The sequence below is a fragment of the Chrysemys picta genome, chromosome 6, assembly GCF_011386835.1.
Source record: "Chrysemys picta bellii isolate R12L10 chromosome 6, ASM1138683v2, whole genome shotgun sequence".
Taxonomy (NCBI): Eukaryota; Metazoa; Chordata; order Testudines; family Emydidae; genus Chrysemys; species Chrysemys picta.
In genome coordinates this window covers 40275408-40289810 of record NC_088796.1, presented here as the reverse complement: position 1 = coordinate 40289810, position 14403 = coordinate 40275408, and the positions used below count along the sequence as shown (strand labels likewise).

Here is a 14403-nt window from a genome sequence, read left to right as displayed (position 1 = left end):
TGTCAAGGCGGAGGTGGCTGGGAACATCCCCACCTGCTGAAATTTAGGTATCTTAGGGTCTTTAAAGGCAGAACCATAGGCACCAAGGCCTGAATCCACAAAGGGAACTTTTACCCTGAAATCATAGGCCCCACGTGAATTTAGGCACCTACAGGGTGAGGTAGGCATTTTGTGAATTGCAGTGGAGATGGAGACTGACACCTAAATACCTTTGTAGTTCTGTGCCCTATGCACTTTAGCACAGGTGCCGACTTTTCAAACTGCCGAGGTGTGTGTGACCCCCAGCTCTGCTCCAGGCCCTGCCTCCACTCCACCCCTTCCCCCAAAACCCCACTCCTGCCCCGCCTCTTCCCACCCCTACCCCACCCCCCCGCCCCAACTCTTCCAGCCCAGTTCCGCCCCCTCCCCTCGAGGGCACCGTGTCCTCATCCCCCACTCCCAGCCTCTCTGAACGCCGCAATACAGTTCGCAGTGGGCGGGAGGCAAGGGGACGGAGCGGGGAGGCACTGATCCGCTGGGCCGCCAGAGGGCGGGAGCTGGTGGGGGGGCTGCCGGCATTTTTTCAACGTGGGTGCTCCAGCTCTGGAGCACTCACGGAGTCGGCGCCTATGCGCTTTAGGGTTAGGCAGCAACTGAGCAGGGTTTGGTGAATGCCAGTGGAGTCTAAACATTGGTCTTAGCCAGGGGCACCCCAGAAATTCTTCACATGGTAGACAGCATGCACAGCCCCTGTGGCTGTTGCAGCTCAAAGTTTCTTTTCCAGCAAAACTCCCGCTTGGAGCAAGGAAACAAAACAGAGTCCCCCACCAAAGCATGGCAGCTGCCAAGCCCAGTGCAGGGGGCGCTAGCGCGATCCTAGGTGTTATCACCAAAACCTGTGGCATCATACCCACTGCAGCCGCTGGCCCCAGCGCCTCACCCACTATGCTACGCTCAGCCTTCACCTTCCAGCCCAGCCCACCCAGGTGCAGCGTTATTCTCCATCTCTGTGCTGTCCTGCAGCCACTGAGCATGCCCCAGGGGGTGAGCATGCCGAGGAACAGCTGAACTGCTGCCCTTCCTAGCTCTGCCCCTGCCAGTTGTATGCACCACGTGTAACCTATGTACAGCGGCAGGCCCCATTGGACCTAGAGTGGCAGTCAGGTGCCTAAGTCCCGTTGTGAATCTACCCCTATTTCACAAAGCACGTTAAGCACCCCCCCACGTTCTTTTGCAGTCAAGGAGTGTAAGCATGTGCCTTGATTTCCTAAACTTTAGCCAATGTACTGCCTGTCTGTGAAGAATACGGGTAGCTGCAGCTGTTCCGAAACAAGCTAAGGCCTGTTCAAGAAGCAATTGCATACAGTGGAAGATTTTGAGCAATGCAAGCAGAAACTTCTCCCCCAGAGAGAAATTTTAATTCAGTGCCTTAGTGATCATCTAGTAACGCTCTAAAAGCTACTGTGAGTGTCTCAGTTTGTTCCTTACTAAGATACCATGCTTTGATGAGTGTGGGTTTTCTTGTGGAACACACCACTGCAGTGTATCTAACGGTCATTAGTCTACTGGGTCTGCCGAGAAGGATGGGGAATAGCCTGCCTGCACGATATGGGGATATCTACACCGCAATTAAACACCAGTGACTCAGGGTCAGATTGCAGGGCTGTAAAACTGTGGGGTAGTTATTTGGGTTTGGGTTGGAGCCTAAGCTCTGGGACCCTCTCTCCTCGTAGGGCCCCGGAGTGTGGGCTCCAGCCCATATCCAACGGTCCAAACTGCAATTTTACAGCCCTGCAGCACAAACCCTGCCAGCCCAAGGTGCTTAATTGCAGTAAAGATATACCTTAGGTGAGCACACTTCATGCTGTGCAAACTTGCTAGAATAAATGTATTAAAGTATTAGGTTGCTTTTACTTTTGTTTGAATTGAAATGAAATGTGGATGGTTTCAGATAGCTGTAAATGATGTCTGACATATAAAATGGAACTAGGCGTTTGTGAAAGCCTGAGCTCCCCCCCAGCCCGCGCCTCATGCTTGATATATTCAAATATTTAAGAGCTGCTCCTGGACAAGAAAGGAACATTTTGTTTCTGAGAGTTGTTGCAGTATAGACTTGTGAGAGAGGATTTTAATCCTCAGTCAGTTTTCTCAGATAGCAATAGTCAGACGTTACAGCGAGCTCTAGGATTGTTTGCAGATCCTATTTTAAGGTAAAGTCTAATAAACATTATAAACAAAATTTGAAAGTAGTAGGGGTTGAACTTTACAAGACAATAAACCAGAAGCACTTGAATACTATGATGATGCACTCTACAGGAATGTTTATAAATAAACGATTAGACATGCTTTAGCTTACAACGCAGGGAGATGGACTATATAGCCAAGGTCCAGACTCCAGAGAAAATAATACAAAAATAGTAACAATAATGACAATAAGTAAATAAAAAGTTTTTGTGGTTCGTTCAAAAGCGGCTGGTGATCCAGATTTGGCTCCCAGTTCCCCTGTTGGCTACCCCTGAACTAGATAATGCAAAAAGGCCCTTTCAACTCTATTAGGAATAAATTTTAGCCGACATGTACGTCCAGTCCAACTCCCATTTAAGTCAATGGGACCCTTTATCCTGTCTTTAATGGGAGCTGGATCAGATGCTGGAGGAAATAAATTCCTATCATGTCATATCTTTTGGCTGTCCTATACCTTGCACTACTTAATTGTGATTTTCTCTCGCTCTCTGTGTTACTGCCTACATCTTGCTAGTGCTGTTGCACTTTAATTAGATTACTGACATGGCCATCTAAAGCACAGGTAATTTAATTTGGAACATCTGATTGTAGCTTTAAAAGGAGCTGGTGATTCCAGGTAGCAGAAGGTAATGGTCACAAATCAGTAAAACATCCATTAAGTTCTAATGTCTGAGCCTTTCCTCCTGCCTTAGGCATTCCAAGGGCCAGATCCTGGCTTAGGCTCAGACCTCTCTATGCCACTGCAGCAGCCAAAGTGGATTTAAAAGTGCTGTAAGCTTCTTCCTCTAGTCCAGGAATCCTCAGATGGCTTAGAGCCAGTGTCGCTGGCTTTGTACCTGGTGTTAGCGGGGAGGGGAGTGTGCAGTCAGAGCACACTGTGCTCTGGGAACGTAACAGCCCTTAAAGGGTGTAACTCAGCAGCTACAAGGCTCTAAGGGCTAGATTCACAAGGGGAACTTAAGCACCAAAAGGGTCAGGTAAGCACTGAAGTCCAACATTTAGGCACTGCTGGCATTCACAAACTACCTCTGCCTAACGCTAGAGGTACTTAAAAGACCAGGAGGCTAGAGCCACAAAGGGATTTAGGTGCCTAACTGCTGCATTAAGCACCTAAATCCAAATTTTAAACCCTCAACCCCCTATTCAGCAGTCTCCTACCCCATAGGTGCTTCAATTCCCTGTGGTAAAGACTCCTCAGTTGCAAATTTCTGCTGGTGGGCATATGCAATGCCCTCTCAGTGCTGATGCCCAGTGACTAACTCATGTCTCAATCACAGGGTATGTCTACACTATGGGATTAATCCGAATTTAGATAATTCGGATTTGAGAAACAGGTTGTATAAAGTCGAAATGAGTGCGGCCACACTAGCACATTAATTCGGTGGTGTGCGTCCAAGTACCGGGGCTAGCGTCGATTTCTGCACCGTTGCACTGTGGGTAGCAATTCCATAGCTATCCCATAGTTCCCGCAGTCTCCCGCGCCCATTGGGATTGTGGGTTAAGATCCCAGTGCCTGATGGGACAAAAAACATCGTCGCAGGTGGTTCTGGGTACAGCCTCACTTCCTCCCTCCCTCCCTCCCTGCATGAAAGCAACGGACGGCAGACAACCATTTTCGCGCCTTTTTTCCTGGGTGGGTGAACACTGCAGACTCCATACCACGGCAAGCATGGAGCCCGCTGAGGTCAAGACAGCACTCATGAATATTGTAAACACCTCGCGCGTTCTCGTGGAGTTTATGCTCAGCCAGGACCAGAAAAACGAGGAGAGGAGGCAGCGGCGGCGGCAGCGCAGCGACAAGCATGATGAGGACATGGACACGGACACGGACACAGAATTCAGTGAAACCACAGGCCCCGGTGCTTTGGAGATCATGTTGTTAATGGGGCAGATTCTATCCATGGAACGCTGATTCTGGGCAAGGGAAACAAGCACAGACTGGTGGGACCGCATAGTGTTGCAGGTCTGGGACGATTCCCAGTGGCTGCGGAACTTTCGCATGCGTAAGGGCACTTTCATGGAACTTTGTGACTTGCTGTCCCCTGCCCTGAAACGCCAGAATACCAAGATGAGAGCAGCCCTCACAGTTGAGAAGCGCGTGGCGATAGCCCTGTGGAAGCTTGCAACGCCAGACAGCTACCGGTCAGTCGGGAATCAATTTGGAGTGGGCAAATCTACTGTGGGGGCTGCTGTGATGCAAGTAGCCAAAGCAATCACTCAGGTGCTGCTACGAAAGTTAGTGACTCTGGGAAATGTGCAGGCTATAGTGGATGGTTTTGCTGCAATGGGATTCCCTAACTGTGGTGGGGCAATAGACGGAACCCATATCCCTATCTTGGCACCGGAGCACCAAGCCACCGAGTACATAAACCGCAAGGGGTACTTTTCAATGGTGCTTCAAGCACTTGTGGATCACAAGGGACGTTTCACCAACATCAACGCGGGCTGGGCGGGAAGGGTTCATGACGCTCGCGTCTTCAGGAACACTACTCTGTTTAAAGGGCTGCAGCAAGGGACTTACTTTCCGGACCAGAAAATAACCGTTGGGGATGTTGAAATGCCCATAGTTATTCTTGGGGACCCAGCCTACCCCTTAATGCCATGGCTCATGAAGCCATACACAGGCAGCCTGGACAGGAGTCAGGAGCTGTTTAACTACAGGCTAAGCAAGTGCAGAATGGTGGTAGAATGTGCATTTGGCCGTTTAAAAGGCCGCTGGAGATCATTATTGACTCACTCTGACCTCAGCCAAAGAAATCTCCCCATTGTTATTTCTGCTTGCTGTGTGCTCCACAATCTCTGTGAAAGTAAGGGGGAGACCTTTATGGCAGGGTGGGAGGCTGAGGCAAATCGCCTGGCTGCTGATTACGCGCAGCCAGACACCAGGGCGATTAGAAGAGCACACCAGGAAGCGGTGTGCATCAGAGAAGCTTTAAAAACCAGTTTCATGACTGGCCAGGCTACAGTGTGAAATATCTGTTTGTTTCTCCTTCATGAAAACCCGCCCCCTTTATTGACTGATTTTCTGTAAGGAACCCACCCTGCCCCTTCCCCCAGCTTTCTTTCAAACCAAATAAAGTCACTATCATTTAAAAATCATTTATTCTTTATTAATAGATTAGAAAAAGAGGGAGGGAACCCGGGTGGTATTTGGGAGGAGGATTGCTGGGAAGGAAAAAGCCACAAAGAAAAGGTTAAAAAAATGACAGCCTTTTGCTTGGGCTGTCTACTGGGGTGGAATGGGAAGGTGTACGGAGCCTCCCCCCCCGCGTTCTTACACGTCTGGGTGAGGAGGATACGGAACATGGGGAGGGGGGAGGGTGGAACAGGGGCTGAAGCGGCAGTCTGTTTTCCAGCAGCCGTTCCTGAACCTCCACCAGACGCCGGAGCAGCCCCAGCGTTGCATCCTTCATCCTCTGGTCTTCCTGCCGCCATCTCTCATCTCGATCGTCTCTCCTCTCCTCACGTTGGTCCCTCCTGTCCTCACGTTCACTGACTTCTTTCCTATACTTTGAAACTGTTTCCTTCCACTCATTCAGATGAGCTCTGTCACTCCTGCTGGATTGCATAATTTCCGAAAACATCTCGTCTCGCGTCTTCTTCTTACGACGCCTTATCTGTGATAACCTTCGGGATGGAGGAGGGAGGCTTGAGGAATTTGCAGCTGCTGTAGGGAGGGGAAAAAAGAGAGAATTGTTTTAAAAGCTACATTTTGCAGAACAATGCTTATACTCTTTCACGGTGACCAACACTGTTCACATTACATAGCACATGTGATTTCTGTGCAAGGTCGCATTTTGCCTCTTAATGCTGAGTGCCTGTGGCTTTGCTGCTAGAGATCACAGGTCTGGGCAACAGAATTCGGCTTGCATGCGGCCATGGTAAGCTTCTGCGCCCTCCTTTCCCACATACCAAGCATAGCTTGTAGAGTGCTGCAGAAGCCTGGCCAATCTCAGCCAGTTGGGGGGGGGGCACTGTGGTGGGGCTTGTCTGGGCCCCTTCAGGCAAGTAGAGTGCTGCGGTTTTTCTGTTAACATTCAGCAGCACCAGAAAACAAACTAACCCCCCCCCTCTCGCCATGAATTCTCTGGGATGATCGCTGTACCCCTCCCCCCCACCGCGTGGCTGGTATCAGGGAAGATCCCTGCAGGCACCAAACTAACCCCCCCCCGCCGCCGACCCCCCCCCTCTCGCCATGAATTCTCTGGGATGATCACGGTACCCCTCCCCCCACCGCGTGGCTGGTATCAGGGAAGATCCCTGCAGGCACCAAACTAACTACCCCCCCCCCCCGCCGCCACCGCCGCCCCCCCCCCCCCGCCATGAATTCTCTGGGATGATCACGGTACCCTCCCCCCACCGCGTGGCTGGTAACAGGGAAGATCCCTGCTAGCCAAACGCGAAAAACTCAGGGCCAATTTCCCATCTGCGCTTGGCTAACTGCAGGGAAGGATTTATTTTCCGCCACAGGCAAACAGCCCAGTAGGAACGGCCACCTCTGTCCCCTTAATTAAGTTCCCGTATTTCAACCAGGTTACCAGGAGTGATATCACTCTCCTGAGGATTACACAACAAGATAAAGAACGGATGTTGCTTGAATGCCAGCAAACACCGGGACCATACGCTGCCAGGCTTTGTCAGGCAATGATACCAGATTACTTGCTGCAAGCATGGCGTGGTCAAGTGTCCTACCATGGAGGAGGGAATAAAGATGCACTGCCCAGAAACCTTCTGGCAAGGCTTTTGGAGTACCTCCAGGAGAGCTTCATTGAGATGTCCCTGGAGGATTTCCGCTCCATCCCCAGACACGTTAACAGACTTTTCCAGTAGCTACAGACTTTTCCAGTAGCTGAACTGACCGCGAATGCAAAGTCAGGCAAAGTAATCATTAAAAACCGTTTGCTTTTAAAACAAGTTTTAAGTAATCATTAAAAACCGTTTGCTTTTAAAACAAGTTTTATATTTTAAAAGGTAAACTCACCTGAGGTCCCTTCCATGGGGTCAGAGTCTTGGGTACTGGCTTGGGAGGGTACTTCAGTCGGGGTGATAAAAAGATCCTGGCTGTTGGGGAGAAGGGAGTGCTGTGTGCTCTCTGCAAGCTCATCCTCCTCCTCCTCCTCCTCCTCTACCCCATCAGCAGAATCCTCAGGCGTCGAGACTATCCCCGACCCAGAATCCACGAACAAAGGTGGGGTAGTGGTGGCAGCCCCCCCTAGAATTGCATGCAGCTCGGCGTAGTAGCGGCATGTCCGCGGCTCTGACCCGGAGCGACCGTTTGCCTCCTTTGTTTTCTGATAGGCTTGTCTGAGCTCCTTGACTTTCACGCGGCACTGCTCAGAGTCCCTATTGTGGCCTCTCTCCATCATGCCCTTGGAGATTTTTTCAAAAGTTTTTGCATTTCGTCTTTTAGAACGAAGTTCTGCAAGCACTGAATCCTCTCCCCATACAGCGATCAGATCCAGTACCTCCCTCACGGTCCATGCTGGTGCTCTTTTTCGATTATCAGCCTGCATGGTTACCTGTGCTGATGAGGTATCTGTGGTCACCTGTGCTCTCCACGCTGGGCAAACAGGAAATGAAGTTCAAATGTTCGCGGGGCTTTTCCTGTCTACCTGGCCAGTGCATCCGAGTTCAGATTGCTGTCCAGAGCGGTCACAATGATGCACTGTGGGATAGCTCCCGGAGGCCAATACCATCGAATTGCGGCCACACTAACCCTAATTCGAATTGCTAAAATCGATTTTGGCACTACTCCGCTCGTTGGGGTGGAGTACAGAAATCGATTTAAAGGGCCCTTTACATCGAATTAAATAGCGTCGTTGTGTGGACGGTTACAGGGTTAATTCGAATTAAAGCTGATAAATCCGAATTAAAGTCGTAGTGTAGACCAGGCCTCAGTCACTCCTGCTGAAGCTGTTCTACTTTGTATGGAATACTGGAGTATTCATTATAGCAGGGACTACAGGAATGACCAGTGAATCACCAGGGAACAGCCAGCAATGGAACGCAAATTTCCTGACTTGGTTCTTGTGTTTTAACCATTACACCACATTGCTTTCTTAAACAGCTTTAAGTAACATTACAAACAAAAACAGTAAACTTGGGGACATGGTAGACTAGTGCCTTTCACTTCTATAGTCCTGAATGCCAATCACTGGCCAGATCGCCAATCAACATGAGTTGATGATGTTATTTTAATTTTAATTCCTAGTTGTGTAACTTACATAATTGTCACCCAGTTTGTCATGGCTGGCTGTCTGCTCAAGAAACACTCCACTGGCAGAGCTGTATGCAGAAGCTTTCACGGAGGAAGCCTAGGCTGTTTAAGTCAGTTATACTAATCACTCACTTTTATGTACACTACATTCATTCAGCAATCTTTTAAAAAGAGAAAGAGCAAGATTACCAGAAAACCATGCTACATCCTTCATGAAAGAAAACCAGGCAGGGCTGTAGAGTGCCTATAACATTAATTCATTGCAGACACTATCCAGATATCTCTTCTTGGAAGGATATAATATAAAGTTACCATATTCTTCCCTCCTCCAGTTTTATTCAAATCATTCCAGAACCAAATTAACTTTTGCAAGATTAAATGCATGGAGATAAAGCCATGGGCAAGGTAACCAGAATCTTAAGGCGGGTCTTCACTACAGGCGGGGGCGGGCGGGGGGGTCGATTTAAGATACGCAAATTCAGCTACGCGAATAGCGTAGCTGAATTCGACGTATCGGAGCTGACTTATCCCGCTCTGAGGACGGCAGCAAAATCGACCTCCGCGGCTCCCCGTTGACGGCGCTTACTCCTACCTCTGCTGGTGGAGTAAGCGCATCGATTCAGGGATCGATTGTCGCGGCCCGACGAGACGTGATAATTCGATCCCTGAGAAATCGATTTCTACCCGCCGATTCAGGCGGGTAGTGTAGACCTAGCCTTAGTATGTGTTTCTAATTAGAATATGTCTTTAAGACACGGGCAGATGCCATACAATGACTGGTAATAAGTCATTAAACTCAAACAACTAAAAGTATCTACAGCCCCTTGGATTTAAAGGTTTTGTGTCTCACATTTTGATTGTAGGTTTAAAGAATGTTTCTTTAGTGGTAACTAAATTATATGAAGACTTGATATCCCTAGAAAGAGATCATTCTAGGATTTTGCAAAAGTTTTCCATTTTGCACTTCCTCAGTAAATGAAGACAGTAATATAGACTATTTTATGTCAGAAAGTACCCAACCTCATTCATTTTACAGTAATTCGCTTATGTATATATCTTCCCTTTACTAATTCTGAGTTCCAGCCTCTAGTTCAGAAATTTTACAGTATGCTGCAAAATTACAAATTTTAAAACTCCAAATTTTTATGACACAGTAAGTGGGATTTCATGCCATTAACTCAATAGGAAAACAGAATGAGTTGGTCCAGCTTTTATTGGCTGCATTTACAAATTCCTCTTCCGCCTTGTGGTAGAGGAAAATAAGGACATGTGCAGCACATTTAAATGATTGCCTGATTTACATTTTAACTTCCAGTAAGGCATGCAGAGATCCTCCTGCTGGAAACAAAATAGTTTGATTGGAAATAGAACAGATTACCGTGACGCACTCTCCCTAGAGCAAAATCTCAGCCTTAAGTATAATGTAACTAGTGTGATTGCTACTGTTTAAAAATGGAACAGTTTTATCAGCTCACTATAAACAATCCATTTGTATTGTTCTTTTTATCTAGCAATAACATCAATGCTAAGGACTAAATTACAGCTGCTTGAACAGGGACGTGTTGGAGGCAATGAAGATGCAGGAGGCCTTTCCCCATTCCAATGTACTCATGCAAGGGGCAAACGTGTAAGCATTACGAGTGCAAGTTGTGGTAAGGAGTTTAGTACTGCTGGTGGCTCTGGGGAAGGAGTGGTATTTGGTTTAGAAAAGGCCACCGTTCCCATCAAGTAGCCTGTGTAGGAAGAAGGGTGGTGGTTGGCTGCCCATTCTGAAAAGATGTTCTCATTGCATCAGCATTCCTTGAGATTGCGCAGGTGGTGGTGCACCTCTGACTACACCCTAGCTCAGCTCAGACCCCTAAGAGGCAGAATTGAGCCCTAAAAGTTATCGCCCCCATCCCTTTTTGCCCACCCCTGCACACTCTCAAAAGACATTTTTAAAGTGCAAACCTAGGACCTGGATATGGGGTATTTACTGTCTGCAATTGCAGCTTTTAGCTTTTTATTTTCCATTAACAAAAAGAAAAATGGCAGTTTGGGTTCCCCTGGCTCTACTAACTGTTTGGGAATAGTTTCCACCCAATTAAAGAATGATTTGGGGAACCTATAAAGAGATCTGTCTGGCATTTTCCCTGCCCAGGCTACCTCTGAGGTATCTCCACAGGCGAAGGTGAAGCAGTCAGTTATATAAGAATCCCCAAATAACAGAAGAATAGATGAAATCTATGGTAGAATTGCCTCAAGTAAGTGCGATACACATCACACAAGATAAACATCTTGAAGAAATCTGGAACTCCTGCCATCCCTGACAAATCTAGAGAGACAAGGGTGGTGCTTTCAAGCTAACACAGAGCTCTTTTTCAGGTCTCACTACCAGAAGTTGGTCCACTAAACGCTATTACCTCACCCACCTTGTCTCTCTAATATCCTGGCACCGACCTGGTTACACCATCATCGCATACTGAAAAATCTAGGTTGTTTTCAGAAATAAAGAAATAAGTTGTGGGACCAGACTTAATACATGATTTTGTATTAACAACACACTGACCACTGCTGTAATAGAGATTAGATTAGTCAGTCCCCCATATTTCTTCTGGTCATACAGTTTGACCTCATTTCAAAGCATCATATGTGTATTTTTAAACAGTAACATTTTACATTTATTACCAACAACATGCTGAAAACAGTTTTTCCACTGACAGTATCATCATCATGCAGATACTTAGACTTGGGTGGCAAGTGCGTGCCTGGGACGGAAGCCGTGGGGGGGGGCGGTGTGTGAGGGCGGCAGTCAGGCAGCCTTCGGCGGCATGCCTGTGGGAGGTCTGCCGGTCTCGCGGCTTCGGTGGCTATTCCGGGACCAGCAGATCACCCACAGAAATGCCGCCGAATCTGCGTGACTGCTGTGCTTGGGGTGGCAAAAAACATAGAGCTGCCCCTACCAATGCCTTAGCACAAATCAGGCAGACTCACCCAGAATCTCAAGGTTCTTGGTCCCTAAGCATTGTAAGCAATAGGATCACAAGCCACATACCCATTGACACTGGTGGCTTCACACCATCTCAGAGCTTATTTGCTGCCTTGGAAACATTCCACTCATTTTCTTTTTGACAGCAGTCAGCAAAAGAGCTCCTTGCCGTCACTAACTCTTCTCTGTCCTTTCCAGCTTCAGCGGCATGGGGGATCCTTTACTTTCTGCTCTCCAGGCAGGCCCTGCTCTCTTTTTCTCTTGTTAATTTGCTATTTTCACAGTTCCTTCATCATTGCTGTCCTGAGAGTGCCAACAAGACTTGGGAAGGAAACTGCTGTAGCCTGACCACTACTTTGATTGCTAACAGGGTTGCCAGGTGTCTGGTTTTCAACCGGAATGCCTGGTCGAAAAGCGATCCTGGCTGCTCCGGTCAGCACTGCTGCCCAGGCCGTTAAAAGTCCAGTCAGCAGTGCTGTGGGGCTAAGGCAAGCTCCCTGCCTGCCATGGCTTCGTGTGGCTCCCGGAAGCAGCAGCATGTCCCCCCTCTGGCTCCTACACATAGGGGCAGCCAGGGGGCTCCGCACGCTGCCCCCGCCCCAAGCTCCGGTTTTGTAGCTCCCTTTGGCTGGGAAACATGGCCAATGGGAGCCAGTGCCTGTGGATGGGGCAGTGCTCAGACCCGTCTGGCCGCATCTCCGCATAGGAGCTGGAGGGGGGAAACATGCCCTTTCTTCTGGGAGCTGCTTGAGGTAAGCGCTGCCCAGAGCCTGCACCCCTGACCCCCCTCCTGGCCTCCAACCCCCTGACCCAGCTCTGATCCCCCTCAAGCCCTCCGAACATCTTGGTCCCAGCCCAAAACACCCTCCTGCACCCCAAACCCCTCATCCCCAGCCCCATCCCTCACACCCCAACTCTCTCCTACACCCCAAATCCCTCATCCCCGGCCCCACACTAGAGCCCACATTCCCAACCAGTGCCTCCCCCCCACCCCACCCCACCCCAACCCGCTGCCTCAGCCTGGAGCTTCCTCCCATACGCCGAACCCCTTGGCTCCACCCCCCAGCCCAGAGCATCCTCCTACACCTCCAAGCCCCTCATCCTCAGCCTCAGCCCCACCTGAGTCTACAGCCCCGCACCCCAACTGCCTTCCCCAGCCTGGAGCTCCCCTCCCACACTCTGAAACCCTCAGCCCCAGCCTGGAGCCCCCTCCTGCACCCCAAATCCCTCATCCCTGGCCCCACCCCAGAGCCCGCAGCCCCAGCTGGAGCTCTCACCACCCACCCGCACCCCAACCACCTGGCCCAGCCTGCAGTCCCCTCCCACACTCTGAACCCCTCAGCCCCAGTCTGGAGCCCCCTCTTGCACCCCAAATCCCCCACCCCTGGCCCCACCCCAGAGTCCACAGCCCCAGCCAGAGCCCTCACCCCTCCTGCATCCCAAGCCACTGCCTCAGCCCGCCACACCCTGAACTCATTTCTGGCCCCACCCTGGAGCCTGCACCCCAAGCCTGAGCCCTCTCCCCCTCTCCCACATCCCAACCCCCTGAGCCATCCTGGTGAAAATGAGTGAATGTGGGTAGGGCGAGCCAGCCACAGCGGGAGGGGGGAATGGAGTGAGTGGTGGGCGTGGCCTCAGAGAAGGCATGGTGTGAGGGGGGGGCCTCAGAGAAGGGGCGGGGTAGTAACAAAAATTAAATTTCCCTCTGTTGATACGCACACCTTCTTGTCAACTGTCTCATCCACCCTGACTGAATTGGCCTCATTAGCACTGACCCACCCACTTGGTAAGGCAACTCCCATCTTTTCATGGGCTATATAGTTATACCTGCCTCTGTATTTTTCACTCCATGTATCTGATGAAGTGGGTTATAGCCCACGAAAGCTTATGCCCAAATAAATTTGTTAGTCTCTAAGGTGCCACACGGACTCCTTGTTGGTTTTGCTGATACAGACTAACAGGGCTACAACTATGAAACCTGTTTTATAAATGTATACATGGAACGCCATGGTGCCACCCTACAGATGACTGTAAGTGGTATGTGCCTAAGGCATGCCACTAAAGACATCTTAGCCCTCTAGTGAAATGTGTCCTAATTCCTTCAGCAACAGGGACTGAAGCTAAAGTGTAAGCCTCGTGAATGCACATCCTATCCCATTTTGATAGTGAGATGTGATTGCTTGACCCTTTTGCTTGTCAGCATAGGACCTCCTAAATTGGTTAGTCCTATTAGGAAAATAAGATAAAGACCTTTTGCATCTGAAGAATGAAGCCTGTTTTCTCCTGCATGTACATGTGGCCTTGGAAAAAACACTGGCAGGTTACCTGACTGGTTAATGCAATATTCAGATATCACCTTAAGCAGGAACTTCAGATGAAGGCTTAGCACCACCTTGCCCTTATGAAAAACAGTAAAATGGGAGGGGGGTGGGAGATGCTGAGGGTGTGTAGTTCACTCACTCTTCTAGCAGGTGTTACTGATATAGCGAAAACAGTTTTAACTTGAGATATGAAATAAAGAACATTCTGTCATTGGTTTAAATGGAGGATTCATTAGCTGACCATACTGAGGTCTCATACTGCAGAAGGGACTTGGGTAGATGTTACTCATCCCTTTCATAAATCACTTAGACTCATATGTGAATACAGATTTCTTATCACTAAGAGTGTAGTACAGCACCATGGTTGCCAAATGCACCTTAACTGATGATAGAGAGACCTAAAAGTTTCAGCTGTAGCAGATCTGGAATGGTGGTTGGGATAATATTATTACTTTTTGCCCAGGTGTTCCATTTCAGGTTATAACTTACATGTTGATTCTCTCCTCCAGATAAATAGGGCATGTACCTCTAGAGAGGTAGGTTGCTCTCAGTCTATCCCAGTCCATCAGGTGTAGCAAATATAGCTCTGGGTGATAAGACGTCCATTCTGTTGAATCAACAGATCTAGAATAAAAGGGACAGATTGACAAAACTCCTGTCCATAGATAAAGGAG

The 14403-nt window shown here is 49.0% G+C and overlaps 1 protein-coding gene across 1 annotated transcript; it reads right to left on the bottom strand.

Annotated features, from left to right (window-relative positions):
* Nucleotides 1-4619: 4619 nt before the first annotated feature.
* On the bottom strand, nucleotides 4620-7876 carry LOC135984260 (uncharacterized). The gene is made up of 2 exons (XM_065599040.1): nucleotides 7205-7876; nucleotides 4620-5890 (listed from the first exon to the last, which is right to left on the bottom strand). Exons 1-2 carry the CDS (start codon nucleotides 7734-7736, stop codon nucleotides 5418-5420), a joined length of 1005 nt encoding a protein of 334 aa, XP_065455112.1. The 5' UTR covers nucleotides 7737-7876; the 3' UTR covers nucleotides 4620-5417.
* Between the last annotated feature and the right edge of the window lie 6527 nt (nucleotides 7877-14403).